Raw genomic sequence first — 27,860 nt, forward strand, 5'->3', positions numbered from 1 at the left:
TAAAGAATGTCATTGGATGTTTAAAAGGAATTGCACTGAATCTGTATAAGTATTTTGTTAGTATCACCATTTTGACTATGATCATTATTCCTATCCAATAGCATGGAAGATCTTCAATTTCTATCTTTAGTGTTCTGTGGCTTTCATTGTAGAAGCATTTTACCTCTTTTTTGGATTGATTCCCAAGTACTCTATTTTATTCTTTCTTTTTCTTTTTTGAGGCAATTGTTAATGGGGTGGTTTTCCTAATTTTTTTACACTGAATTCATTGCCTGAGTATAGAAATTCATTTGGTTTGGGGGTGTTTATTTTATATTCTGCTATTTTGCTGAATTTATTAATCAAAAAAGTTTTCAAGTAAAATTTTTTGGATTTTCTAAATATAGAATCATGTCATTAATAAATAGTGATAGTTTGATTTCCTATGTTTCTATTCATGTATCTATTCATTTATTTATTAAAGATAAATGAATAGAAACATAGGTCTTGGATAGAGCTTCAAGGATGATGTTGAATCAAAGTGGCAAAAAAAGGCATCGTTTTTTTTTTTTTTTTTTAAGAGGAAATGCTTTAATTTTTTCTCCCTTAAGAATAATGTTTCCAAGGAGCCACCACAGAAGGCCCAGGTGCAGCAGACACTGCCTGGGTGGGCACAGGGCTGAATGGACAGGGGAGGGGAGCGATCCCCAAGGGAGGCCATGACCACTCCTCCTGCACTGGGCACAACGGGGATGCGGAGGCTGGAAACACTCTTCTATGGTGATGAGGCACTGAGCAGCCTGGGCAATGGCGTCAGTGGCAGCAGCAGCAACTTTGCATGCCTGGCCCGCTTTTCCCTGGGGCACCCAAACAGCATCGGCAGGCAGAGTGGTGAAGAATTACAGCTGACTCTGAGCCTGAGCAAACAAGTGGTGGTGATGCCACCACTGGCCCCCCTGCGCAGACTGCACCCCCAGCTGGCGCCACCGACAGTCTGCTCTCCAGCCGACCTGGGGCTGCTCAAGCTCGCCTCTCCCGAGCCTCAACATCCAGACCAACTGGCTGGTCACAACCGAGCCCAGGAGCACGCAGTTCCTCTACCCAAGATGGTGGCCAGCGAGGAGCAGGAGTTCACCAAGGACTTTGTCAAGGCCCCGGAGGATTTGAACAAGCAGCACCAGCTTGGCGTGGGTGCAGCGCGACTGCTGCTGCAGCCTCACAGGAGGACCCTCTGGCACAGCACAGGGCAGATTCTGACTGCTAAAATTATGAGAGAATAAATGTCTGTTCTTTAGCTACACAGTTTATGGTATTTTGTTATGTAACTTCCAGGAAAATTACATAGTCCCATTCTTGGCTCCTCTGTCACATAACTCTTAACCACACGTGGGCAGAAATAAATAAACCATAAAGAGATTATAAATTGAAAAAAATAATTTTGGTGTTTAAAAACATTAACATTTACCTACTATTACTACTACTACTAGAAATACGTTAAGTCATTGCCAGGAGTTACCATGGAATCGGGACAGAATAGGTATGCAATTAGTCATTGTGAAAATTTGGTCTTCTACGACAGAATAGGTATGTAATTAATTAGTCATTGTGAAAATTTGGTCTTCTACGGTGTGGATTTAGGTATTTTCATTGTTATTTTGGACTCATGCAAAAATGAAAAGAGCTCAAATATTTGAAAACATATATAGATATGAATTTGAATTCTAATTTTAGTACCTCATTGTTTTTAAAACAACAGGTAGTTGTTAAATTAATTTAAAAATCATAGTTTAGTTTATTTCAATTAATTTATGTTGTATTGAGAGAAATATATACATTTCAGCTTGCTGGTTTAGAATTTAGTGTAACAAAATCTAAAAGAACTCCCTAAATAATTCTGTCCAAAAACAACAACAACAACAACAAAAAACATTGTATATGTATATATATATATATATATATATATATATAATTAAATGTATTTAATGTATACATACTTCACAGTGTTCTTTGAAAATTGCATAACATACTTTGTAGCTCGCCAAAAAGTATTTTTATTTTACTTTTCAAAAAAGAACCACTTTTCTTATAGATGCATATATGAAAATAAAATGGAAGTAGGTATAAATATGCAATTTTTGTTTAAAATGCCATTTTTAGGAAAAAATATAAATTAGATTGTTTTCTTATTAATAATGAATTAGCATAATATTTATAATAAATGTTTTAAGAATATACAAAGTTTATTAAAGTTTTCACTGTGATGAGACAAGAATCATGTTTCTGCAAAATAGTTGAAATGCTGATGTTATATTTACTGTAGGAAAATTATATATTAATTACAATTCTAAAGATGGTAGATAAAAAATTACATAAAATTACTGTCAGCCTTCATTAATGGTGCATTGATTCTAAACTTTATTGAGATGCTCATGCAGTTCTAAAGATACAGGTGATAATGTCACAGAGGAGAATTTACCTACAGCTTTTTCCTCTGCTGCAAGGCATTTAATGTCACACCTGTAAGAACATGAACATGCAATATGTTCTACTGTTTAACTTACAATGCATGTGATCATCCATAAAATGTTACACATTTTTTTTCTGTAACTTCTGGCAATATTCCTAGAAATAGAATTAATAGTATAAAAACTTCAAATTCTACAATTAATTTATCAGATTCATTTTCAAAAGAATAAGAAATTTTCTAGTTCTCTATTTTTGTTCTCATATAATGGATCTGCTACCTTGTGTCCACACTATAATGTTTTAATATAGTATCATGATACAGTTACATATTTTGTAGAACTACTCACTTTTATTTTCCATGTATCTCTATTATGATTAGTTATACTTTATCATACTTATGCATCCTATACAAATGTTTTTGTTAAATTTAAACTATTTAAGTATTATCCTTTATAGTTTAACTTTATAACTTATTTTTTAGTTCAAAATATCCTGATTGTTTATTATTTCCCAAAACAAGTAGAGTGCTATTTATTTCAATGAAGTGTTTTAGTTTTTTTAAATACCTTAGATCACTTTTTCAAGTTATTCCCAGAAATACTGATGCAGATATTAAAAAGAATTTTTTAACTTATATCTGACTGCTGATGTGTATGATTTTTATTATATTATTCACTTAACAAAGATGTGTAACATGACATTTCTTTTATTTTTAGTATTTATTTTTAGTGCATAAAAGCATGTTAATTTCTAAGTTGCAAGGAGGAGAAAATCACTGACAGATTATTCATTAAGTCTCAATATAAAAGAGAAGATGATGCCTCTAGAACATGATTCATCTTACTTCTGCCAGTCTCTTCAGCAGTTAAAATTGGGAAAACAATCACCTATACTGAAGAATCACTAGAAGGACTAAATTAGAGAACTTCTATAATATGTTTAGCTTATTGAATAACAAAAGGAATTCATTATATTTATGTTAGTTTCTTTTGGTTTGTATTTTTATCCTAAAGGTACATCTAAAGTAATGTGACAAGAGTAAATTCATTTTTAGAAATAAAATTCTGATGTAAATCAAAATAATAGGAAAAGCTACAGAAGATAGGTGTCATGGAGACAATTTGGAAGGCTGTTAGTAATAATATTTCAAATAGCTGCAGTTGGATGTGTTCCAAGAATGTCACCCAACAGTGTATGAACAATGCATAAAATTTTTCAAACATGTGCAGGAAAGGAACCAACCATTCATCACCAACTGATTTATGATAAACCAAATCCAGAAATATTAGCTGCCACAATTTAGATCACAGAGAATCAATGATACTCTGAGGGATTAAATCTCTCTGATCCTGCAGCACTGTTGTAATATGATGACAAAGGACCACAAGATGGATGACAGTGGCAAGAGTCACTGCTATTTTTGTTGGGCACTGTCTACATGTCAGCTTTCTCCACATCGTTTATTTAAAACGAATGGAAAATACTGTAAGCAAGCTGCTATGTTTACTGTTACCTTTTAGATAGAGAAAAAGGAACAGAAAATAAAAAGTAAATTGCCTCAGTCCCCATAGACCAAATGGTTCAAATCTTGATTACTTGACTTGAAAGAACACACATCTTTGGGTCCTTCATAGAGGACAAGTTGACTGTTTTCTCCTTTGTCATATAAAAAGCTATAATATAAAATTGCTTTTTCAATCTCCTATAAAACATGTTTCAAAATAAATGGGTATACATATAGATATATTCTCATATCAATCAGAGAAAGAGGGAAGAAAAAGCATTTTCCAAAGTCCTTGTTATTATTTTCATACTTCAATAATTGCCACTCACACCCCAGCTTCCTTAAGCCTCCAGGATTCTTAAGCCATATTTATGATTAAATTATTGATTTTTTCAAAGGATCGTGGCCAAACCATGTCCACTATACACTAGATAAAACTAGTTAACAACTAGTTATTAACACACATAAATATAAATAATTAAACTAGTATTCCAATTTTTCAGTAATTTAAAAATTACCAAAATAAATCCTATGAGTTGTATAATAATATGATTAGTGCAAAATAACATTATCTTTTTGTTTGTTCCACCTAAATAAAAAAAAAAAAAAAACCTTTAATACGTTATCTTGAAAACATACAGGTTCAACTAATTGGTTATTTTTTTCATTTATTTTTAATTCTTTTCTTTCTAACACTGGAGATTGAACCCAGGGGTGCACTATCACCAAGTTAGATCCTCAACATTTTATTTCAGTGAAACAGATGGAACCTTTTTTGAGAAAGGATCTCACAGAGTTGCTGAGGCTGCTCTTGAACTTGTAATATTCCTTTTTAATGTCATTATGTCCTATTGTTTCAAATTAATGTTGTTCTCTGGTATGGGTATAGCTCTGTATTTCAAAAAGTACTGTGATTAAAACATTTAATCAAGTGCCCCTGAATTCAACCCATGGTACAAAAATATAAATAAGTAAATAAATATGTAAATATGTGTACTAATAGAGTATATTTCAGTGATGATTATAGAAAAATTTTGATGTACTTTTCAAATTAAATGGTTATTAAATAGAAGCACATAAAATTCAGTAACTTTTCCTTGATGACAAAAGTTCATTTTAAAAATTCTAGGTAATTTCAGGTTTCATAATACTTAATTCAAACCTATCCCAAATGAGCAGAGTATTAGCTATTCAAAGCCATGTCACTGAGTCAAAATAATAGAGAAACTAGTTAAAGGAGAAAAAAAAAATATTTTGACTATTGATTTCAGAGGTTATAGTTCATGGTTATAAAACTGCATTTCTTTGTTCTAAGTTGAGGCAGAACATCATGGCAGAAAAATTTGGCACAGGAAAAACATTCACCTTGTAGCATCAAAAAAGCAAAAGACATAAGATGTACCCTCAAAGGCCCACCAACTTCAACAATGGCATGCTTCCTACAGTTTCAACTATGTTCCAATAGATTATTTAGCTATTAATACTCAATGGATAAACCTGCAATGGATAAAACCATTGATGAGATCAGAGCCTTGAAATCCACATCCTTACCCCCAGAATATTGTTTCATTGGACAAAGTCTTCAACACATAAGTTTTTTGGAGGGCATCTCAAATAAAAAACAAAACAGTTTCATAATAAATATAGTAAATATTTTTTTTTACTCAAGTTGATTATTGGTTATTTTTAATAGCCTATAAACATGAAATTGTAAAAGAATTTATTCCAATCTTAGTGTTAACTTATCCTTTTTGAATATTACATAAAATTACAAATAAGTTGAAAATGCAGGGAATTTTAATAAAAATCAAGATTATAGTGTGTAGAAAATGTTTAATTCTCTCAAAAATTTTGAATAGTGATTTAATCTAATATGCACTTCAATTAAGCTTAAAGTAAATGTAAATAATTAAAATATTTCCTGTGTTAAAAATGTATTGATACATAAAATTATTTGTTAGGACAATAAAACTACATATTTCACAAAATATCATTTTATGTGTGTAATAAAAAAAGAAAACATGTAAAATTAACACTCCTCTGTGAAAGATTTTGTGATTTTTCTGGGTGGTCTGTTCACCTATTGTTTTAAAATATAAAACTGTTACAGCCCTGCCTCTTTTAGTAAGACACTCAGATTTGGGGAAAATATCATAAATACATTTTTGTTCAAAAACTATTTGAAGAATTATTTTGATGAAAGTGTCTTCAATTATTGAATATTAAGATATTTTGTGCTTATTATTCACCAAAATTCTAAAGTATTTTTCAGATTTTTATAAGCTTTCTTCTCTGCATTTTATCTTTTATAAAATATTTATATTTTAAGGGCACACTCCAGGAAAGAGAAATGAAAAGATACCACTTGAAGTTCAACACTGAATAACTTTGAATATTTACATATAAATTACAGAGAGAAAAATTTGAGTTCAAATAGTAAATTAAAAAAAAATACTCTTCACTATCATTGTACACTTCAATATTAAAATTCTGTATGTCAGTTTAAAAATGTTTGAACTCCTGGTATTCACTTGCATATACACATACAAAAATATTTAATACAAAAATATTCAGAACAACTGATGATACTTTAATTAATTGACATGTAAACATATTCTCTAAACAGTTACATCAACTTCTGCTTCTGATAGCTGAAATGGCCCTTTCTATGACATTTCATAGTCAGCCCCATTATCAGGAACTATTTGATGTGAAAAGTTGAATCTAAGAAAACACACTGACAGTATTAAATATGCTTCTACTCATTATTATTGCTTTCTTCCAAAATTTTGAGATCTGTATTTCTTCAAATATTTCACTAGTCAGCTCATGAAGAAATAATTTTTCAACAAATTACTATTAACTAGGTAGAAATTTAGAATAAACTAGACATAATGTACAGCTGTGAGAGAAAAACTATTTAGTTTTTCTGACAAATTTTTACATAGGGAACATGTTATCTCAATAATAAAATGACAGGAAACCTCAGTGTTCCTCATGATTCAGCCTACACTGGAAATTCAAAGAACAGTCTCTGACCTTTTCCTTTTTCTGAGTTGATAAGAATCCGAAGCCATCTTATACTCTAACTTGACAAAGCCTGGGTATTAAGTTTGAAAAATAAACATGCCTATTGCACATATATCTCTATTGCTAGGTACAGTTGTAACATTAAGCCAAGGATGTTCCCAATTTTGATACCCCAAACTGCTCAAAAATGGCAAGAAAAATAATCTTCGACATCATAAGTCTTAAAAGATCTGAGAGTGCTTCTGAAAGGCCCATGATGCATTGCAATTCATAGTGTGGTCATTGGTAGCTGGCTATGAACACTAAATGAAACCATCTTTTAAAAAATAAGAAACTAAACACAAATTTGAATTTCTAGGATATTGTGAAGGACCAAAACACATTGGAGGAAATGAACATGGAGATCACCCAACTATTTGAATCTCAGCAGTAATGACTCCAGAGAGCAAGAGTCATCCTTCATGATTGAGGTTCCATGGTAATCTCATTCACTTGGGAAGTCCACAGGCAAAGTGTTTTCTCCATTTGCATGGCTCATAGATATGATCTCTGAAGGTAAACATAAACAGAGTGTGTTATATCTTCTCAATTATAGGACTTGGATAGCTTTCTTTCGTAGATTGTATTTCTATTCCCAGATATCAACTTTCTCCCCTATGGGATTATTGTGCATCCTGAACCTTAGTTATGTGACTTTCTGTGTCTCTGAATTGCAGTGCTCATATGCATTGTTTTGGAATATAAATAGATATTATGTATGAGTTGAAGCTTTAAATGTGCCTGCTTACGTTGTTTCTACCCCCTGCCATGAAACGTGTAAAAGTCAATTAACTTCCATGGTGATTAAAATCTTTCCTAAACCTCCATGTAAGTATTAATTCATATCATTTTCCAAAAAAATATGTATGCATATAGATATATGTGCATGTCTCTTAATGTTATCAACTGTAGTGGTGGAACTTCAGTGTTTCTGCATCCTTCTTCATCATGCCTCTTCATTTGATCCCATATCTCATATCTCATTTCCACCTTAAGTCTCCACCTTAGAGTTTCTGCTATGGTGTGCATTTTACTATACAAATAAGGTAAAGATAACTGTTGAATAATTAAATGACTATGCTGCAAAAGTGTTTGCCCCTCACCACCTAGAGGTGCACTTATTATCTGGGAAAGTCATTGCTATTAATATTTTTTAATCTCATTTTTGTTTCTTTTCTTAGATACTAATGACAGTAGTATGTATTTTGGAATATTATATATACATGGAGTGTAACTTCCCATTTTTGTGGTTGTACATGATGTAGTGATACACCAGTCATGTATTTATATTTGAACATAAAAAGATTATGTTCATTTTATTTACTGTCTTACCTATTCTCATCACCATTCCTTTGCTTTATTCCCCTTTGTCTAATCTAAATTTTGTCTGTTCTTCCCTCCTCCTGCCTTATTTTGTGTTAGTATCTTCATATCAGAGAGAACATTCAGCCTTTTTTTGGAGGGGGGATTGGATTATTTCACACAACATTATAGTATATAGTTCCATCCACTTTCCAGCAAATTCCATAATTTCATTCTTCTTTATGGTTGAGTAATATTCTATTGTGTATACACAACACAGTTTCTTTATCCATTCATCTGGTCAAGGGCACCTGGTTGTTTTCATAGCTAAGCTAATGTGAATTGAGCTGCTATAAACATTGATGTGAATGTGTCCCTGTAGTGTGTTGATTGTAGGTCCTTTGTGTATAAGCTGAGGAGTGGGATGACTAGGTCCAATAGTGGTTGCATTCCAAGTTTTCTTATGAATTTCCATAATTCTTTCCAGAGTGATTACACCCATTTGCAGTCCCACCAGAAAGTTTGAGTGTGCCTTTTTTCCATATCCTTGCCAACATTTATTATTATTTGTATTTGTGCCAATTAATGTTATGACTGGAATAAGATGAACTATCAGTGTAGATTTAATTTGCATTTATCTAATTGCTAGAGATGTTGAACATTTTTTCATATATTTTTTTGTTAATCTGCAACTCAGTGTTCTTTCTGTCTCCTGGGGAGAGGACAATATGCCCACACTATGGGGTCATGTTGGCCTGCAGTGTTGACCTGGGATGTTTTCTTATACATGTTCTTATACATGTTGTTTTCTATCTCACAGAATTAAGGTGGCAGCATGTGTGAAGATCACAGCCTTGAGAACTAGCAATGGAGACCAGTGGGCAGTGGGCCACAGCAACACCCAGATGATGGCTACCCTGGCCTGCATGGGCCACCAGACACCCAGGGCAGGTGAATGCTGAGAGGCCCAAGGCCTAAGGCAGTCAAGGGACTGGGGACTGTGTGGGAACCCAGGGCTGGATGTGGCATCTAGACTGATGCAGCTCCACTGAGGAGATGTTCTCTTCCCAGCCTGGTATCCTGGCTTCTGAAGGGCTGTGGTGCAGGACACATGGGTCCTTTTGCTCTTCATTCACAAAGGCCTAATGAGGTGGATGGTGTCCAGATCCATTGAGTTCACATTTATCACGGTGCAGGGTTTAATATCTAGTTTCAGATCATCTTTATTATTGTTGTTATCATTGTTTTTAACTAAGGGTTGATGAAGGTAGTGGGAAAAGCAGAACTGACATAAGAGGTGAGAGGAAAGTGGACATTTTATGGATGACAGATGGAATCTCTGGCTTTTGGTCATTGTTCCTTACCACCTAAATAGTCATTGCTCTGATGTTACACTTGAGGACTGGTGCATGTCTTTGGTCTTAAGCTAGGTTCCTGGTGCTGCTGGCTGGCAGGCTCTCTTCTCCAGCTGGGACTCGAACCTCAGATATGTGGGCTGTGCTCAGCTGTGCTGCAGAGAGAGGTCCTCACTGATGATGTTGCATCGGGACACCTGGTGGGTGACAGGATCCCTTGCCTGAAGTCTCGGCCTCTGCCCCCTCCCATGTGTGGTGTAAGCATCTTCATCTTTTGGAGCAAGGTTATCCAGGTTAATGACTACGATAGCTGTGCAGACACCATTGCAGCTCAAGCCTCACCCTGGGTGAGGCACCAGCTCCTCATCTGGGAACACAAGCCCCTAGGGCAACTGCTGTATCACCCTGCATTGTCATAGTCTTTTCTCTTTCATTTCTTCTCTATTAAACTCTTTGAGGACCACAGGCACAGGAGCTTTGGTGGGTGTGTGGGTGGTGGGGACAGCCTGTTCCCTGAGGTGGCATGGTGTGGCTGCCTCTTCCTTGTGACCCTGACAGCATCAGCTGCAGTTTCCCTCTGCCTGCTCTTTCAGGGACAAGAGGGGCTCAGATGAGTGCTGGTTAGAAGCCTGTTAGAAACCACTGTCTGAGTGATCTGGAAACCTCTCCCTTCAAACTCATTCCAGCAGCCTCAGGTGACCACAATGTCCCTGGAAATCTATGTCTATCTGCTGAGCACCCCCAATTTCTGGGCACCCTAAGTCCAGAGCATCCCCAAATCTTGAACATACCCAAATTCTGAGCACTCCAAGACTTGAGCGCAGCAAATTCCTGAATGGCTAATATTAGCTCAGGGGATTCAGCTGCAAGTAATAGATTATCTGCCTAGAGATGGCTGCTACAAAAGAATTAAGTCATATCACGTCACAAGCAATTCATAGCTGGTTGGTCCTGTTATTGGTGACACACTGGTACTGCATGTCTGCTCAGTGTTTCTGTCCTTCTACTCCATTCTAACCAGAGAACTAACTACCATCCTCTACCTTATCTCCTCATGGTCACAAGATGGCTACAGCTCTTACAGGCATTGAAAACTCACCCAGAAATATTCAGGGGTTGAAAAGGAGCAGGACTTGTCCTATGTGTCTTCTTCTACAATCAGTCTCCAGGGGAGTCTTCCCTTCAGAGCTCATCAGTAAGTTGTGGGATCTCTGCCTTTGCCCAAGAAGCAGGTACTCTTAGGAAGTACCTGTTGGGTAATATTTTGAGCTTTGTAGTGGGAGATGGTCTCTGTCATCAGGGAATGAAGAGGGGAGAGTGGCTGATAGTACTTTTCAGAGTTGGTGTCTGTCAAGGGCTGTGACTTTATTGTTTTGCACAGTGTGTGATGCAGCTTTTCATTACTGTGACCAAGATACCTGACCTGTACTGTTCTGAGGAAAGAAGGTTTATTTTGTCTGACCATTTCAGAGGCTTCAGTTCATGGCTGGCCAAATAGATGGCTCTGTTCCTGAGGTGAGGCTGAAAATCATTGCTGGAGGGTATGGTGAGGAGAGCTGCTCAGTTCCAGTCCTTGGGAGTGGAGAAGGAAGGAGCTGGGGATGAGATGAACCTTCTAAGGCAACATGCCTAGTGATAACCTTCCTCCAGCAGGGTCCCACTCCCAATTAGCCATTCCCATCTTCAATCCATCTGCTGCATTATTCCACTTAGGAGGTCAGGACCTGGGGATAGAGTCATTTCCTATAAGGCCCACCTCTGGACATTGCTGCACAGGGGACTAAGCCTTTAGGTGCATGAGAATTTGGGGGACTTTCCATACCCAAACCATAACACACAGCACTGCTATGTATATTCCTGGTGGAAAAGTTCCTCTCAGGTGCTTGGTTTATCAGGTGGTGTTGTCCATTTGGTCCTGTAACAATGAAGTTATTCAGGCAGGTTGAGTTCATCGTGGACAGAAAACAGGAGTGTTAGATTGGGGCTTCAACCTTCTCCTCAGAGTCTGTCCCCATCTTCCCATGTTTGTATTTCTTTCAGGTGCTCTCCATCCTGGAGGAGGATGGTGGAAAGTGACTACATCTGCATTCATCTGCTGATGTGGTCACTCTGATAGAAGCTTTTTTTCCCAGACAGGCCCAGCACAAGTCCTGGTCATCCCTGGCCCTGGGGATATAACTATGACATGGGATCCCCTAAGCAACTTCCGTAGCCAGCCCTGAAGTCAGGGGTTCCCATCAACCTCAGCTGAAGGCCTGGGATGGAATGTGGGAGGGGATCTGGGGGGCCATGGACTCTGATGGGGACTTGAGTGAGCCAGACAGTCACCACAGCGTCAGGGGTCCTGATACCCTCAGAGCATGCTGTGGGTGTCATCTGTCCCTGCATCCTGAGACACTGGGTAGGTGATGGTGTCCAGGTTCCATTCAGAGGGAATTTTATTGAAATATTTGGTCAAACAGTAATGTTTGAAATTCAGAGAACCACACAAGTTCTTGGAGGTGGTTGTCACTGTTGTTTTCTAAGAGCAAAGTCTGCAGTTCTTAGAAGCGACTGAGAAAGAGCTGTGTGATTGACAGCTCCTGGCCTGACCCTCCTTCCCCGGACTGAAGAAGGGCAGGGATTGTGGCTATGGTGTGATAATTTATGCTTATCTAGTATCCCTCTAGAATCCATTCCATAATATAAATAAATAACTGCTTCTTTTTATGCCTTCCTTTGCATTTTTATATCAAATGAGATGTGAAACACAGGCCTGTGAAGGAAACTTGCTGCTAACAGGAATGTGTGAATGTATCTCAGCACATCAACCGGAAGGAAGCTGTGATCCCTGGGTTGTGACAACCTTGAATGGAACTGAGTTTTTAATAGAATATAATGTACAAACTTCCTGAAATCCTGTGATAAGAATTACACCTGTTGTGTGGGGTGCCCTGATGCACACAGCTAGGAGGGCAGTGCAGGTCTTAATTTAAAATATTGTAATGAATACTCATCCTGAGGGAATGTGAGTAATAAAGATAAACCAATAAAGATAAAACCAACAAAGGGTTGTGTTGCCAAAAGAGAAAAGATTAGAAAAAGAAGCAAATTGGAAAGGTTCAGAACACATAAGCTGAAGCCAAGGGAACAAGACAGGACATGGCTCTCTGCATGGAAGGCACGTGCCTTTGGCCAGTGGGGCAAGTGTATCCCTGCCTTGTCTAGCTGTTGGACGTAGACCACAGGAGGTGAACCACCAGGATCCATAGTTCAAAGCCCTTCTTTTCTGAGCACTGTGGTTGGGGCAGAGGGAGGCTCTGTTGTCCACAGGGAAGAGGGGAAGCAATGCCCAGGCTTTCTGCAGAGGACAGACCCTCCCCATGCTGTTGCCCTGGTTCAATGTGTACTGGGAAATGTGACCATGTTTGGAAATCTGGAATTCATCCCCAGCTCCCTTCTGGATTTTTTTTTTTTTTTTTTTTTGCTGCTGTAGTCCAGACAACATGGTGACAGTTTGCTGGCTTCCATTACTGGAGCAAACACTTGAGACATCAACTTGCAGAGAGAAGGGGTTTGTTAGAGTATAGTTTTTGAGGATTTAGACTGTGGTCAGGTTTGGGGGCTTGTGGTGAGTTAGCACCCTTTGGCAAGGAGCGTGGGGTAGTGAAAATGTCCACTCACTCTTTCCCTGAACAAAGAAGAGGAGAGAGCTAGCTTCCTGCACCCTCCCTCAAGGCCCATGATCTAGAACCTTTTGCAAAGTCCCCAAAGGTTCCCCACCCCATAAACACCAGACTAGGAACCCCCTCAACACCTGGCCTCTGGGGACCACCCAGATCCAAATGGAAGCAATCACTAATGAAACAGGGGAGGGCCACCCTGTCAATCAATTTGACGAACCCAGTTGCTCTTTGTTAATATTTAGCCATTGGCCATGGAACCAAAACACAGTGCTGATTAAGACAGCCAGCACATCGTGGGTCATGAGGAATGAATCAGGCTGTGTCTCTGAGTGGGCTTACACTTCACACCTGAGCTGAGAAGAAGGAGGCAGCTGCCAGCCGGTCCTCACCAGGCCATGCAGCACCTCTGCAACTAGCCAGTGCAGCTGCCCCTCCTCACCGCCATTTGGTGTTATCTTCTCCTCTCCTTCTATTAAAGGGTTAAATGAAAAGTGAAAGAACACAGGAAAGGTTTAGTCTGTCTCTGGGGAACATCTTGTGTGATTCAGTCATCTACACCTTATTTTATGAAAAGATTTTTTTTAAATCACAAACACACAAACACGTATTATAGACGGACTTATATCAAATCATATATATATATATATATATATATATATATATATATATATATATATATATATATATAAATGTAAGATGTTGAACAGAATAAATATCAATGTCCGGAGGAGAAGGGGCCAGGAATCATTTTTAAAGTCTTTCAGGAGAACAACATTTCAAAAATTAGAAATCTGAGTCCTTGAAATGGACACCTGTCATTATTCCCACTTGACAGCTGTTTGAATGGAGGCCCAATTCAGCAACTCTCATGGTCCCACAGCCTGTTTGTGGTCAAAGCCATTGACTCCAAAGCCTGGGCTTGGACCACTGCCTGAGGCTCTGAAGATGCTTGTCAAGAGTTCTCTTCATGGGACCCCATCCTGCAGTTCCCTGTACCACTAGATGAAAGAGCTAGATGAACACCTAGTGGACATTTACCCCTCAAAAGTCTTTAATATTTTTATTTCTAAGGATTGGTGTTCATTATAAAAATTTTAAGCTATATAAGGAGAAATCAAAATCAAAATTGACTCCCTTTTCAAATGGCTCATCTAAGTCAACACTGCCTCAAGGCAACAGTGGATCCATGTTAAACTTATGTTTTCAGGGAGTAAAGTGGCAATGGGCCAGAGAAGGACATAAAATTGGGGAAGAGCTGGGCACAGTGGCACATGCCTGTCATGCCAGCATCCTGGGAGGCTGAGGCAGGAGGATAAGAAGTTGGAGGCCAGCCTCAGCAACCTAGTAAGGGCCTAAGCAACTCAGCCAGGCCCTGTCTCTAAATAAAAAATAAAAGTGTTGGGACAGGGATCAGTGGTTGAGGGCCCCCGAGTTCAATCACTGACATAAAAAAAAGTCCACAAAGGAGCAAGGGAGACCCACTGCCTGGGGTCAAAGTGGGCACCTTTCTGGGACCTCAAAGGAAGCAGATGCTGACCTCAGAAGGGCCAAAGCACACAGCGTGGCCATGGCTTCTAAAGGGAGTGAAGACTCAGGGCCATGAAGTGGGGGGCGCTCAGAGCTGGGAGCAGGTCAGAGGCAGGGCCTCAACTCAGCTCTGGGCTCAGGCTTCGTGACACATCGTCCCTTTGATCTCTGTCTTCTTTGGCTTCATCAACTGGCCCATCATGGACAGGATGTCTTGTCCCCCCTTAGGAGAGAGGACTTTCTAAGGCAGCTACCAAAGCCCATCCTCCTGCCTCCTGCGGGTCCCTGATGTCACTCAACTTGGAAACCTGACGTGGACAGGCCAAGCACAGCTCCCTTGGGAAGGATGAGGGGCTCCTGAACTCAGATGGATCCCCTCGAGGTTTTCCCTGACCTGCAAGAATCAAGCAGATTCATGCATGGTGGCACCTGTCTTTAAAAATCCTGGCAATTTGGGAGGCTGAGACAGGAGGACCGCAAGTTGGAGGCCAGCCTCAGAAACTTAGTGAGGTCATGAGCAACTCAGCAAGACCCTGTCTCTAAATAAAATATGAAAAGGGCTACGGACGGGGCTCCATGGGTAAGCACCACAGGGTTTTAAGCTTCAGTACAAAAAAACAAAACAAAACAAAACAAAACAAAAACCTCCGGCCAGGTAGGAAGAAACTCCAATCTGTAGAGTCTCTGGCCTCTCCTGGGCAAAGCTCCAAGGGACAAAATGCCAAACCGGATTCCCAGCAGAAAGCCCATTCCTGGTGGGGGAGGAAGAGGCCCCCTTCAGGATGAAGAGCAATCCTGACTCTGTCCAGCAGGACCCAGAGCAACACCAACTGGGAGCTGGAGGACGTGGAGCTTGGGCTCTGAAGAGGCTGAAGCCTCCGTCAGGCTGTCTGAGGCCCTGTGAAGGTCCTGCCAGGAACGGCCAGAACGGGGTGGAGAGCAGCCACCAGCAGGCTGGCAGGCAGCCAGGGGAAGACAATGCCCAGAGATCAGCTGTGATGGCATCTGGACATTGGGACAAAGGGGCCAAAGCTCATGTCGTGCGCATTAAAGGCGCAATGGGCCACAGATAGGACCAGTCACACATTGCTCACGATGGCCTGTCATGGGACAAGCACAGAAAACAAGAGCAAGCACCTGCAGCCCTGACTTTGCCCTCTGATCATTTGTTTCACATCATTAAGCAGACTACACATCGGCTCAAGTGTCATCTGCCTGCTGCATTAGTCACTTGTGGCATAACCTCAGAACCTATCACATGCTGTAGAACACACACCGAGTCCACAATAGACAGCAAAATACTGAAGCAAAGAAATGGTTCTGAGGGACTCTGCTCTGAGCCAAGTCTACACAGACTTTCTGTAGAGCTACAGGGTGAATATTTTGGACTCTGTAGATTATATGTAGTGTCTGTCTCATAGCCTTTCTTCTTATTATTTTACCTTTTAAAAATATAAAAAAACTTTCAGTTGGAGGGCTGTACAAACAAAGCCAAGGTCTATACTGGCCCATAGGCCGTAGTTTGTTGATCTCTCTTCTAGGCAATGATTAAGGCCCTGTTACAGAGTAAACAGTGCAACATTTCTGTCATGGGTCTGCTGTCACAGGGCAGAGCTTCTTTTTGTTCTTTCTTCATCTTGATCACTGCCACTATCATCATCCCCAATTACTGGCAAAACTTATGAGCTCTTACGAAGTATAGGGCCCTGGGTTAGAGGTGATGGATACAAAGAGGTAAAAGATACAATCCTCTCCTTACCAGTCTTAGAATCCGGAAGGGGTGAGAGGGCTAAATTATAATATAAAGTGCCTTCTTCAATTACCAGGTAAGTACTGTGATATTATGTACTATAAAAGGAGGAGACAAAATGAAATGCAGTAGAATGTTGATCTTTTGTATCAATATTAGGAAGCAATTAATAATAACTCAAGATGTCCTGCCTAGCCATGGATCAATGCAGCCTTTTCCAAGGTGCACTGGCCAGCTGTCTGCACAGTTGTGGCTCCATGCAGGCAGGCCTGGGGTAGGAGGTTGCATAGACTCTGAGAACTCTGAACACTAAGTGCCTCTCTAACCTGTCTGACAATAGAAATAAATAAACCTACATACGTTTTAGGTGAGATCAGATAAGTACACCTCACTGAAGTCACCAGGGTTTCCCCAGAGCTCTTGTCTTCCAGAGTTCATAGTCCACGTGCTCAGCACCAGCTTGGCACCACATGAGGGCTTCGCAGCAGCTGCAGAGCTCTGGCCTCCCAAGCTGCTGGTGTGCAACCTGCTCGGTGGTGGGAGAAACCCTCACCTCCCACTAATGGATTTCAATCTTCTCAGCTCTCCCTTGAGACAGGGAAAGCAGCCCAAAGTTTCCACTTCTAAGAACATCAGTGTACTAGTGAAAGGTAAGTGTTTGGAGTCTGGGCCAGAAGAGCAGAAATAAGACCCCAATAACAGTGATCACTGTCCCTCTGTCCAGCTTGGCGGGTGCCACTGCCACACCAGAAGTGAAACGCCTTGAGGATGGGTAAAGAACCTCTATCTAATAATGGCACTCACATTTAAAAAAATAGACTCATGGTCAGAAAAATGCAGAAAGGTCAACTGACACTGTTTATGGCTTAATGAACAAAAGTACTTTCATCCAGTTTGGTACGAGAGCCCTTTGGTATGGTAGATTAACATGACAGCACCGTTCTACGAAGATAATCTTAGCATGTAATATCTTTCTTCCTACACCATGAACAGATTACAGCAATCACGATGTTCCTTAACCAACATATGAGTGACAATAATGCCATAAAATATTTGCAGTCAGATTTCTCAAATCAATTTCATATGAACAAGTTTTTTTTAACAATAACCACTGACAACAACAAAAAAAGAACCTCCCGATTCGACTTGACAACGCACCAGTTCCACTACTGGCTTCCCCTGAGGACAGGCATTACGCTGTATAATGAGCTGAGGTGGCACAGGGACAAATAAGCCAGTGGCATCTTGAAGAGACAATGTGCTGCACCTGACCGTGAACAGCACACAGGGCACCCATGAGGAGAGCCATAGCACTGCCTGAAGGAGCTGGAAGAGACTTTACAGAGCAGGCAATTTTCACTGGGGCAGGAAGGATGAGCAGAACTTTGTTCACCAGATGAATTGGGTAGGGGTGGTGGAAACAGAACATAAGCATACATGAAAGGCATTCTTGGGTGGAGAAACCAGCAAGTGTTAAGGCCCAAGAGCCTCAAAGAGCAAGGCGTCTTTAGGGCAAAACTGTGGTAGGGCCTGGCCGAGCATGTGTCACTGGGGACTGCCTAAGAAACAAGGCTGGGGTGCAGTTGCTGTGGCTCTGAATGCCTGCTGTGTCCGGGCTCTGTGAGACACAGCAAGCAAGGGAGTGAGCCCACCTCCTTCAGACAGAGCCCACTGCCCAAGGTGAGGAGCCAGGAGTAGAGGGCTGGACTACACTGTGGAGGGACGCACAGCTCCCCACTTCCCTCCAGGTCTGTGCGCAAAGTAACTGGTGCAGGGCAGCTAGCTGGCAGGAAACAGTGCTGCATTTCACTGTGTACAGAGGATTTCCTATCTGACTGATTTTAATGTGTATTTTAGTTGAAACCTCTGCCAAGGGCAGATGGAGGAGGAGGCAGCAAAAGCCTCTTACTTTTCCTCCTATACCCATTGGGTCTCCACCTGGCATTGTGCAGTGACATCTGCTGCTCCTCCTTGGTAGTAGTGTGATTCTAGTGGCCACCTTCCCACCTTCAGGGTCCATCACATGCCATCGGAGTCTGAACTGCTTCCCAGGACCTGATTAGACAAACTGGTCTCTGCCTGGGACGTTCTGCTTACCGGTTCCCCAAACCTGGACTGCCCGCTTCCTGGAATTTTCAAAGCCAACATGGATCCACTACTTGAAAATCTGCCCAATCACTCAGGTTCAGACTGCAGTTCAGTGGGCAGCAAACTCAAATTTGCCGCGCCCCTGTTTCCTCATTTATAAAATGAGATACTAATATTTACTAATAAGGTGGTTGCAAGGCTTAAAGGAAATAAATTAACATACTGCCTGACATGTGGCAGGTGCTTGATGGTAGATGATAAGTTAACATTTATTACTCCAATTATTTTATGTATCCACTCATCTTCTTCCCACAACACTATAGTTATGAAGACAGATACTATTAATTCTTCCATGGTATAGGCAAGGAAACTAAGGCACAGAAAAATAAAGCAATCTGCTCCAAGTCACAGCTGGCAAGTGCAGCCAGAACTCTAGCACAGGCTATCTGGCCACTGGGGGCCCGGGCTCTGTGCTCACCCTCCACCAAGCCGCTTCTCTCTTTGGACTTCCTGGTGGCCTCACTGATTCCTACCTGAGAGCACTATCAGGGGCACCTGACATGATATAAGTAAACCTGTCACAAAATATTATGTCCTGATTAAGTTGGTTAATTTTTCAAGTTTTTATAGCAGCCCAGTCTGCCTCTAAGTTCCCTGAGGACAAAGACTTTATTTTTTGCTTCTCTCAAATTACCCTCTTGGTACATTATATAATAGTAACTATCTGCTGACAGATAACTTGCCTGATCTACTTATTATCATCCCCAAATGCTTCTACCCATTGGCATTTACTGTTTCAAATCTATTTAACAAGTGTGCAGAGAAAAGCTCACATGGAAGGCCTCAGACTGCCATCCTTAGAAGGGCCTGCTTGCAAAGCTAGCTCTTGGTGCATCTGAGAACCTGGACTTTCAGGGAGTTGTGCCATCTAGCTGAGAGGAGCAGCTCCCCGTGACTAAGCTGGGTGTAAACAATGTGAGCTGAAGGGCTGTGATGCCCAACCCTGCTTTCCTGCTGGCATCTGGAGTTCTGATATGGCCAGAGAGAAGGTGCCATGTGACCAGGTGCCAGTAAAATCCCTGGGTAGTGAGTCACTCCTGAGCTTCCCTGGTAGACCACACTTCACCCACTGTCACGAGTCACATGCTGTGTGACCCCCCTAGAAAGTCTCCTGGGAGCTCCTAAGTGTTCTGGTCTCATAAGGATTTTGTCCCATAGGCCCCCCCTTTGATGTTCCAATCTGTATCTGTTCAATATGAGAAACCAGTCATGAGCAGAGCTGAGGCCAAGTCCTGGACCTGAGAGCACTATCAGGGGCACCTGACATGATATAAGGAAACCTGTCCCAAAATATTATGTCATGCTATCTTCTCATAATGTTCTAGAATATTTCCAAAGTTAGTTGAGAAGTGCTCAAGATTCAGAGTATGGACACAGTACTCACTGAGGTGTTTTATTTGTTTGTTTGTTTTTTTTGTACCAGAGATTGAACCTGGGTGTTCAACCACTGAGCTATATTCCCAGCCTTTTTTTTTTTTTTTGGAGGTAGAGTCTTGCTAAGTTTCTGAGATGGGCTTTGAACCTGTGATCCTCTTGTGTCAGTCTCCCTAGCCACTGGGATTATAGGTGTGTGTTACCACATCCAGCCCACTGATGCTTTTCAGTCTCCATGATGGGCTGGGCTGCTGAGATGGCTGCCACTGTGCACTGTGCCCAACATTGTAGGAGGCTGTGTGAGCCCAGATGGGAAGGTGGACAGAGGCACACAGAGGTGCCACAGGAAATACTGGTGCCTAGTCTGCTACTTCTTGGCTGTGTGGCCTTGGACAAGTCAGAACAGTGCCTGTGTGAAATGGGTGCTTGGCTTGAAAACAGGTGTGTGCTCAGAGCATGTGGCATCTCACAAGTACATGGATCACACTGGCCTTATGGAGCACTGGTCACTGTGCCAAGCTCCTCCCTCAGGAAAACTCTTTCAAAGATAATAAGAAATATGTGAGGGACAGAGATTGGGGTAAAATGGCTTCATATAATAATTAAGAAGCAAAATGGGTAAGAGCACAAATTTCAAATCAATCCCAGCTCAGCTACCTCCAGACTGTGGGGCTATGGGTGAGTAGCCCAACCTGCTCAGCCTCAGCTGAGGAGAGTAACAGTACCTGTGAGCCAACAGAGCTGAGCATAGCACCTGGCACACAGCCCACAGTAGGCACTAGCTAAGGCACTTTATAAAGAAATTCAATCTCAATATACATCACAGAGGAAGTGCTCTGTGAACTTGAGTTACCACTATTATTATTATTATTATTAACTGAGAAACACCAACAGAGGCCATACTTAAAATCTCTTCTTATCCACCACTCGTTTAACTCGAATGGCTCTCTGTTCTGAGTAAAGTTTACACACTCCTGTTGAAAGGAAAATAGCAGAACAGAGACCATTTAAAATGGCTTCTCAGGCAAAGGTATCATTAAATATAATGAGACACTACCATCTTCAGCTAGCAAAGCTGAATTCTGAATTCATCTATTGTGAAAGGCCACATTCGACCTTTAAGGGAAGATGAAATACTTTTTAAGTAATCTTGAATGAAATCCAGAAGAGCAGTCCTGTGCTCCTTCACTTGCTGGGAATGTATCTCCTTGTGGGCTGTAACAGAAAAGACAACATTCAGGCTTCTGTATTCAATGAGCCTAAAAATAATGCATCAGATTCCCTTTCTTTATTAAAGGTATTTTTAAAAACACAACCACAGAGCAAGTCTTATGTAAGTGAAACTGTTTTTAACAGTAAGATAAGGCTTTGCCAGATGAAAGATTAAAGCCAGAGGAAAACTAGTCAAATAATTCATGGTTTATTATAGCACTCAGGGACAGTCCTTGATGCAGTCCCTTCTTGAGGACTGACCCCATGTGTACTGGCAGCATCAGTACTCACGCTGACCTTTAATAACATGCTGAAATCAAGCCTAAGTCCTAACACCCCCTCTGGGCCTGCACTGTGCTTTGGCTTGGAAAGCCCCAGCTCTTCCCAGTCTCACACTCCCAGGACCCCTCAACGCTGAGGTGAACTCTCCACTCTAGGAACCTTCCATGATGCCCAGTCACAGAGGTGCCTTTCCTGTGTGGACTACCACACAGAAGTCTGATAGACTTAGCAGATTGAAGTCTGTACCCATTAGTCTGGTAAGACAACTACCACTCATGGAGGGGACAAGTGCCTGCTGTATGCGGACACTGAGCTCACATCCTACACAGCCACCTTTTGAAGGGACCAGGTGGCGATTCTGATTATATCCACTTTCACATGAAGAAACTTAGGTTTGGAGGCCAAAAGGAGCCTCAGGTTCTGTGGTTTGATACTTAATGGCTGGTTTTATTAATGTTCACATACACTTTCTAGGCATTTCAATAAATGCAGAGGTGAAGAGTATAACCATATGTAGGGCTGCAGAGCTGAGATCCCAGATGGACTCAGGGATTCTGTGAGACTGCGCAGTGTTTTGTGTTTTCTAGAATGTCTACAGCTTTCACCAGACTCTCTTGATGACCCATCAGCTCTCATGGAAGCTTCCCCAGGAGAAGTCTGTGTCTTGAACACACGGCACCTGGACACTTGGAATGCTAGATCATTTCATGTGCTCTACCTGTCTAAACACATTTTAAAAGATGTGGGGAAGACACATAGCTTGGGAAGGCATCGCAGTACTTCAACCAGAATGAGACTGGGCAAGAATGAGGTGACAATGGCCCTCTGGTGCCAGGGTCAGCTCTAGGAATCTAGCTCAGTTTTCATAGTAATGCTGAGATGCTTTCTATAATCACTTGCATTTTACAGAGGAAGAAACTGGCCCAGGAAGATTCAGTGACTTGTCTCAGGCCACAGAGATCAAATATGGCAGAGTGGGGATGCCTCTCTCAGCAGCAACAGCTCAGATCCTTCCTCTTGACTGCAAGAGAGTGACACCAGTTTACTATTGCTAGGGCAGGTGGAGCATAAGCTACCTTCTTACTTTATATTATCCACATGCCAGCCAACCTGCCCCACTAACTGCCACACACTGCAGGCACTCGTGGACATCACACACGCATATATGCACACATATAATTTGCCTTTTCTGACCTTGGCCACTTAGTAAATTTCTGGTTCTGTTTGATGAGGTCCATCCATCTCCTTCCTCCCATCTGTTTAACTTGAGTGGTGGCCTATTTGTGATTCTGACTGGCTTAGTTTGTTAAAACATGGATCAGGAAAGATTCTGAAGTTTTAAACTCTGACTCTCAGTAAGAACTTAAGAGGGAGTGTGGGTGGTTGCTCTTCATGAATCCTGTTGAACTACTTGACACATCCGTGGCTGGCTGTTTGCATCTTTCAGAGCACTTTACCTTCTGTTCTGAGTTGCTGGATTGCTTCTGAACAGGTCCTCATGAATATCTGAGCATCCTGGTCTATCTGGTCACGTTCTGCATCTGTCATCCTCCCATAAGGACAGAGGAAGAAAATAAGAGGGCAGCAGCAAATGACGACCCAAGGGACTGTGGGCAGGGGGAAGGGAACAGCTTCCCTGATCCACTGACACCAAGGCTGAGACCTGGAGGAGAAGGAGGAACCGGCTGGGCTGAGAAGTGGGAGAAAGACCTAGAGGGTGGCACATGAAGGCTGTGAGGCAGAAAAAGCCTCCCAAATAGCCCCAACTGCAGGTCAGTTAAGGGAGGGAGAGACAGATGGTTTAGGCAGAAGCCTGTAGGGCTTGGAAAGAACAGAGGACTTGACTTTAGAACAAAGGGGGGCTCCAAAATGGCTTTGTGCAACCCAATGACTGGCAGTTCATCCTGGGTACTGCCTGGAGAATAGGACAGGGAATGGATTTGGGGTTCTTGAAATATCTGTGAGAAACTGCTTTGGGATGCAGTCCTTTGATGTTGACAAGCAGTCTTCACAACTCACAACAAAGGTGCTTCAAGAAAAAATATAATTTCCCTTGATATTAAATTACACCATCCTAAAATTGCCACTTTTAGTTACACAGCAGCTTGAAGCTCAAAATATGGTAGTTTTATTACAGCGCTCATGGTTGTGAGTACCAGGCAGGAGCGGCAGCATCATTACTAATGGTGATGCTGCTCAGTCCAATTCAACACTCTGGACTCCACATGAATTTCAGAATCACAATACAGCAAATTAAAGGGACCTTACAAATGTGTCGGTGCTAGCCACCAATTCTCACTGAGGGCAAAACGCCAAGTCCTGTTCATCCCACGCCTACCCATAGCCTTGCTTCCTGTGGCTTACCCCTCAGGCACTTCACACTGGCCACATACTGAGCAGCAGCGGAACAAGTAGGCTCCTGCCTCCCTTCAGACTGGGCCTCTGCTTGGATGGCTGCCCTGGGTCACCTTTCCTGACTGTTCCCCACAACACCTGTCCCCCCAAGGTTCCCCACAGCACTTGTCTAACAACATCTTCCCACCTGTGCTGGTCAGATTATTGTCTCTCAGTGTCAAAGCTGACCTCTGCCTTCTCTGCTTTGTGACACGGAAGCAAGCTAGGACTCCCAAACCCACTTTACTGCCATCTATTCCTTATCCTGTTTATTTTTCTTTATTGTATTTATTATTCCCTGAAAGAGTAAATATTTATGTCTCTCTGCTGTCAGCAGAATGCAAGCTTCACGAAAGTAAGGACTGTGTGTGTCTCGTCTGGTTTTGTTTCCCTAGCACCCAGAATGGCAGCTGGCACAGTGTGGGTGCACTAGTATGAGCTGAGCACTTACAATACGCCACATGCTATTCTCAGTGTCTTACAGGTACCCTATGTACGTATTTAGTCCTCACAATGTATTCATTCACTGCCTTATATACTGAACCTACATATGTCAGCACTAGGCCAGGGGCTGGGGGCTCAAAATTGAGCAAGTCTCAGTATCAACCCCTACAAAGGGTACTGAACTATAGGAGTGATTGACACAGAAACAGGGAGTACAAGGAACTGTAGTGAATGGTGCTGGTGTGGGGGGTGGATGTGGAATCCAAAGTGATAGTGGTCAGTTCATACAGGAAAAGGAAAGTACCCACACAGAACACAGCAGGGAGGACCAGCTTCAAGTTTCCCAACCTTCAGATGGTGCACAGAGTAACCATGTCACCTTTGCTCCACACCAGAGCACATCTGAGCGAAGGGGGAAAGGAGTAAACAGGCTGGTTCCATGGAAACCAAGCAATAGTGATGGACCTCTGGGGCACCAAGGGTCACTTCAAAGGGGCAGCACATAATACACATGTGGTCAGTATCTCTACATCAAATGTGTCTAGCATTATGTCTACACTATTTTTTAAATAAATATGGATGGTATTATGATGAGTATGTATATATGTATTTAAAATTGTTACTCTGTAATAGCTGTTTCTCCAATATCAATAGGTTTTCCAAAAACACAGTGGTCATACAAAATACAAATAGTCCACCATCAGTTGAATCAGGGTCCCTGCAATACCAAAGCTGGGATCAAGGGTGTATTTGATGGAAATAGCCACTGGAGGATTTCACACAGGGGAATTTGCTATTTGCATGGTTCCTTTGTGTGGGTGGCCTGGAGGCAGATGAAACCACGTGCCCTCAGCCCTGGATAAGAGACCACTGCTAAAAAAACCTAAGCCAGGTAGTGTCTATGGGGGTGAGGAAAAATCTGAGGCCTAGATTGCCTGGGTACAGAGGCAGATAAGGAGCAGTTAGAGGGAGTTCTGGGTTTGCCTGAGGGCATGCAAAGCCATAGAAACAGAAGAGGGCACAGGTTTGGAAGTGTTAAGGTGGTGGGCCACATACAGGGACTCACACAGGAGACAGACTGGCTGGAAAAGGGATTCTAACTCAATGTTCCCATGATATTTTAAGAATAGCAGTAGGTCTATGGTGGGCACTTGAAAACAGTCATCAAAGTAATGAAGGTTGCTGATGATGCAGCTTCAAATTAGGTTCTAACAAAATTACTACTTTTTTAAAAAGGTTAAATATCCATCAAATATTTCCAGAAATATATCCTCATAGGATATGCACATATAAATTTATCAAAGTTTAATTTTATTTTCATTATTATGTACAGAGAGATAATTTTATTAGCGATCTCAATTTCTCTAAAAATTAGACTCAATTAAAGGGAACTATGTTGGATATCAGTTTAGATTAGGCAATTACTTTAGGGAGAGAGGAGGAAAAAACTGGGTGGTAAGTTTATTCCATAGTTCAGAAATTTAAAGGAACATTTAGTTTTGTTATTTTGTTGACTAGTATTGTAAGAAAGGACAAGTTCAAAATAACCAAATACCATGAAGTTCTTCTATTATTTTTTTAAATATTTATTTTTTTAGTTTTTTTAAGTGGACACAATATCTTTATTTTATTTTTATATGATACTGAGAATTGAACCCAGTGCCACACGCATACTAGGTTAGCACTACCACTTGTGCCACAACCCCAGCCCTGTCTATTAATTTATTATACAACTAGAGCATTCCTGAGGATAGAGAAGAAGAGAATGTTTAAGACACTGTTGTAAAGGTTCCTGAAAAGGTATGGGTGGGAAGTCATATACTACAACCTGATTTTTACTATAAATACTAAATCAACAGATTAATTTTATAATGCATATTGGGCATGTACTATGTATATTATGAAATGAATCTACCCAATATGATTTATGAAATTAAAGTTACTCTCTAAGACATAGAAACAAAATATAGACCCTGTTTTCAATACACTGTACTACAACAGGTAACACCTAAGGCTGATGTATGTGTTCATACAGCATAAACAGGCTGAGGCTGTGGACACTTCTCATCACCAACACTAACCACTGTTCTGGGCTTCACATATATTTGCTTACTAACTTCCCCAAACTCTATGAGGTAGGTACTACTATAAATTCCCATTTTACACATGTAGCAACTGAGGCACAGAGAGATTATACAACTTGCAAGGCTATCCAGCAGTCATCAGCAGAGCTGGGTTGTGACCCTGGGCAGCTACTCTGATCTCAGATGTTACAACTCTCTCTAAGGCATCTCTCATACCATAAAAGGCAGAAGAGTTCAGAAGAGTGTGCACTTACTCTCCTGAGGACACCTATAAACTAATCTTGAAAGGCAGATGTGGCCATGAGAGGCAAGAGTAGAGCCCTGAGTTTGAAGAACCGTGAGTGGTTCAAACTGGCTGGACATAGGACAGGTGGAAGGGATGTATCCTTGGTGGCCTTCAGTGAGTGAGAGTTTTATTCTGTGGCAATGGAAAAGCTGAGCTTGGTAAAGATAACTGTGGGAATACCATGCTGGAGGAACCATGGGGAAGATCCAGTCCTGGGTTGAGGAGGTTAAGCACAGAATCTTGTCCTATTTATCTTTGTATTCCTAGCATCATGTGATAGGTATGGGCTCAATACATTTTTGTTCAAATGAAATTTAAGAAAGGGAAAAGGGAGGTGAGTGATTGGGAAGAGGAGAAGGATCCAAGATGTAAAACTTCCAGTAATTAAACAGACATTGGAGGTGAAGTATTAACAGAACGTGAGATCTAGGGCATAGGTGAGAGAGAGGCAGAGTAAAGACACAGACCCAGAAGGAATAGAAGAAAGCACTGGAAACGGAAAGGAAGGAACTAATACTACCATTTGTCCTTATGATACAATTTTAGAAAGATAAGAAATAATGCTCTTGAGACCAAATGTTCCATAACCGATTCTTTGTTCTGAAAGAAGAAGTGTGGCAAACGGTCTTTCAACCATTTCCTGTTAAAATATTGATAAACTAAAGGAGATTCTAAAGTTCTACAATTTATTAAGGGGAAAGGGAAAAGTTACTATGACATACAATGCAAGGGCCACAAACCTGAGCCTGAGCTGAGGATAGCTCTGATGCGAGTAAATGCTCGCTAGGCTTAATAAGCTGAAGTGAGAAAAACCTTTGTCGGCAAAGACTGCACAGCAGACAGCCTTCATATATTGGGCACTCAGAGCAACTTGTCTGCTTGGGTCTTGTTTAATTTATCTGGTTTTGTGTGTTCTAATCTCAGGGCTACCAGGCAGGCCTGGCCTATAAGAAGTAAGTAGAGGCCATGAGAAAGAAACACTTGGGAGTCAGGGCCTGATGTGGCCAATAGCAGAAAAA

The 27,860-nt window shown here is 41.2% G+C and overlaps 1 protein-coding gene across 2 annotated transcripts in view; it reads right to left on the minus strand.

The window, feature by feature from the left end:
* Positions 1-5,873: 5,873 nt before the first annotated feature.
* Positions 5,874-27,860, minus strand: part of LOC144255686 (syntaxin-18-like) — a 99,068-nt gene continuing 77,081 nt past the window's right edge. For both annotated transcript variants that reach the window (XM_077800444.1, XM_077800445.1), the window contains 4 exons: positions 23,091-23,182; positions 21,277-21,354; positions 13,689-13,809; positions 5,874-7,528 (listed from right to left, as the gene is read on the minus strand). In XM_077800444.1, the coding sequence (XP_077656570.1) occupies positions 7,468-7,528; positions 13,689-13,809; positions 21,277-21,354; positions 23,091-23,182 (352 nt within the window). In that variant the 3' untranslated portion in view covers positions 5,874-7,467. The remainder of the gene's footprint in view (positions 7,529-13,688; positions 13,810-21,276; positions 21,355-23,090; positions 23,183-27,860) is intronic.

This window comes from Urocitellus parryii, chromosome 7, assembly GCF_045843805.1.
Source record: "Urocitellus parryii isolate mUroPar1 chromosome 7, mUroPar1.hap1, whole genome shotgun sequence".
Lineage (NCBI taxonomy): Eukaryota > Metazoa > Chordata > Mammalia > Rodentia > Sciuridae > Urocitellus > Urocitellus parryii.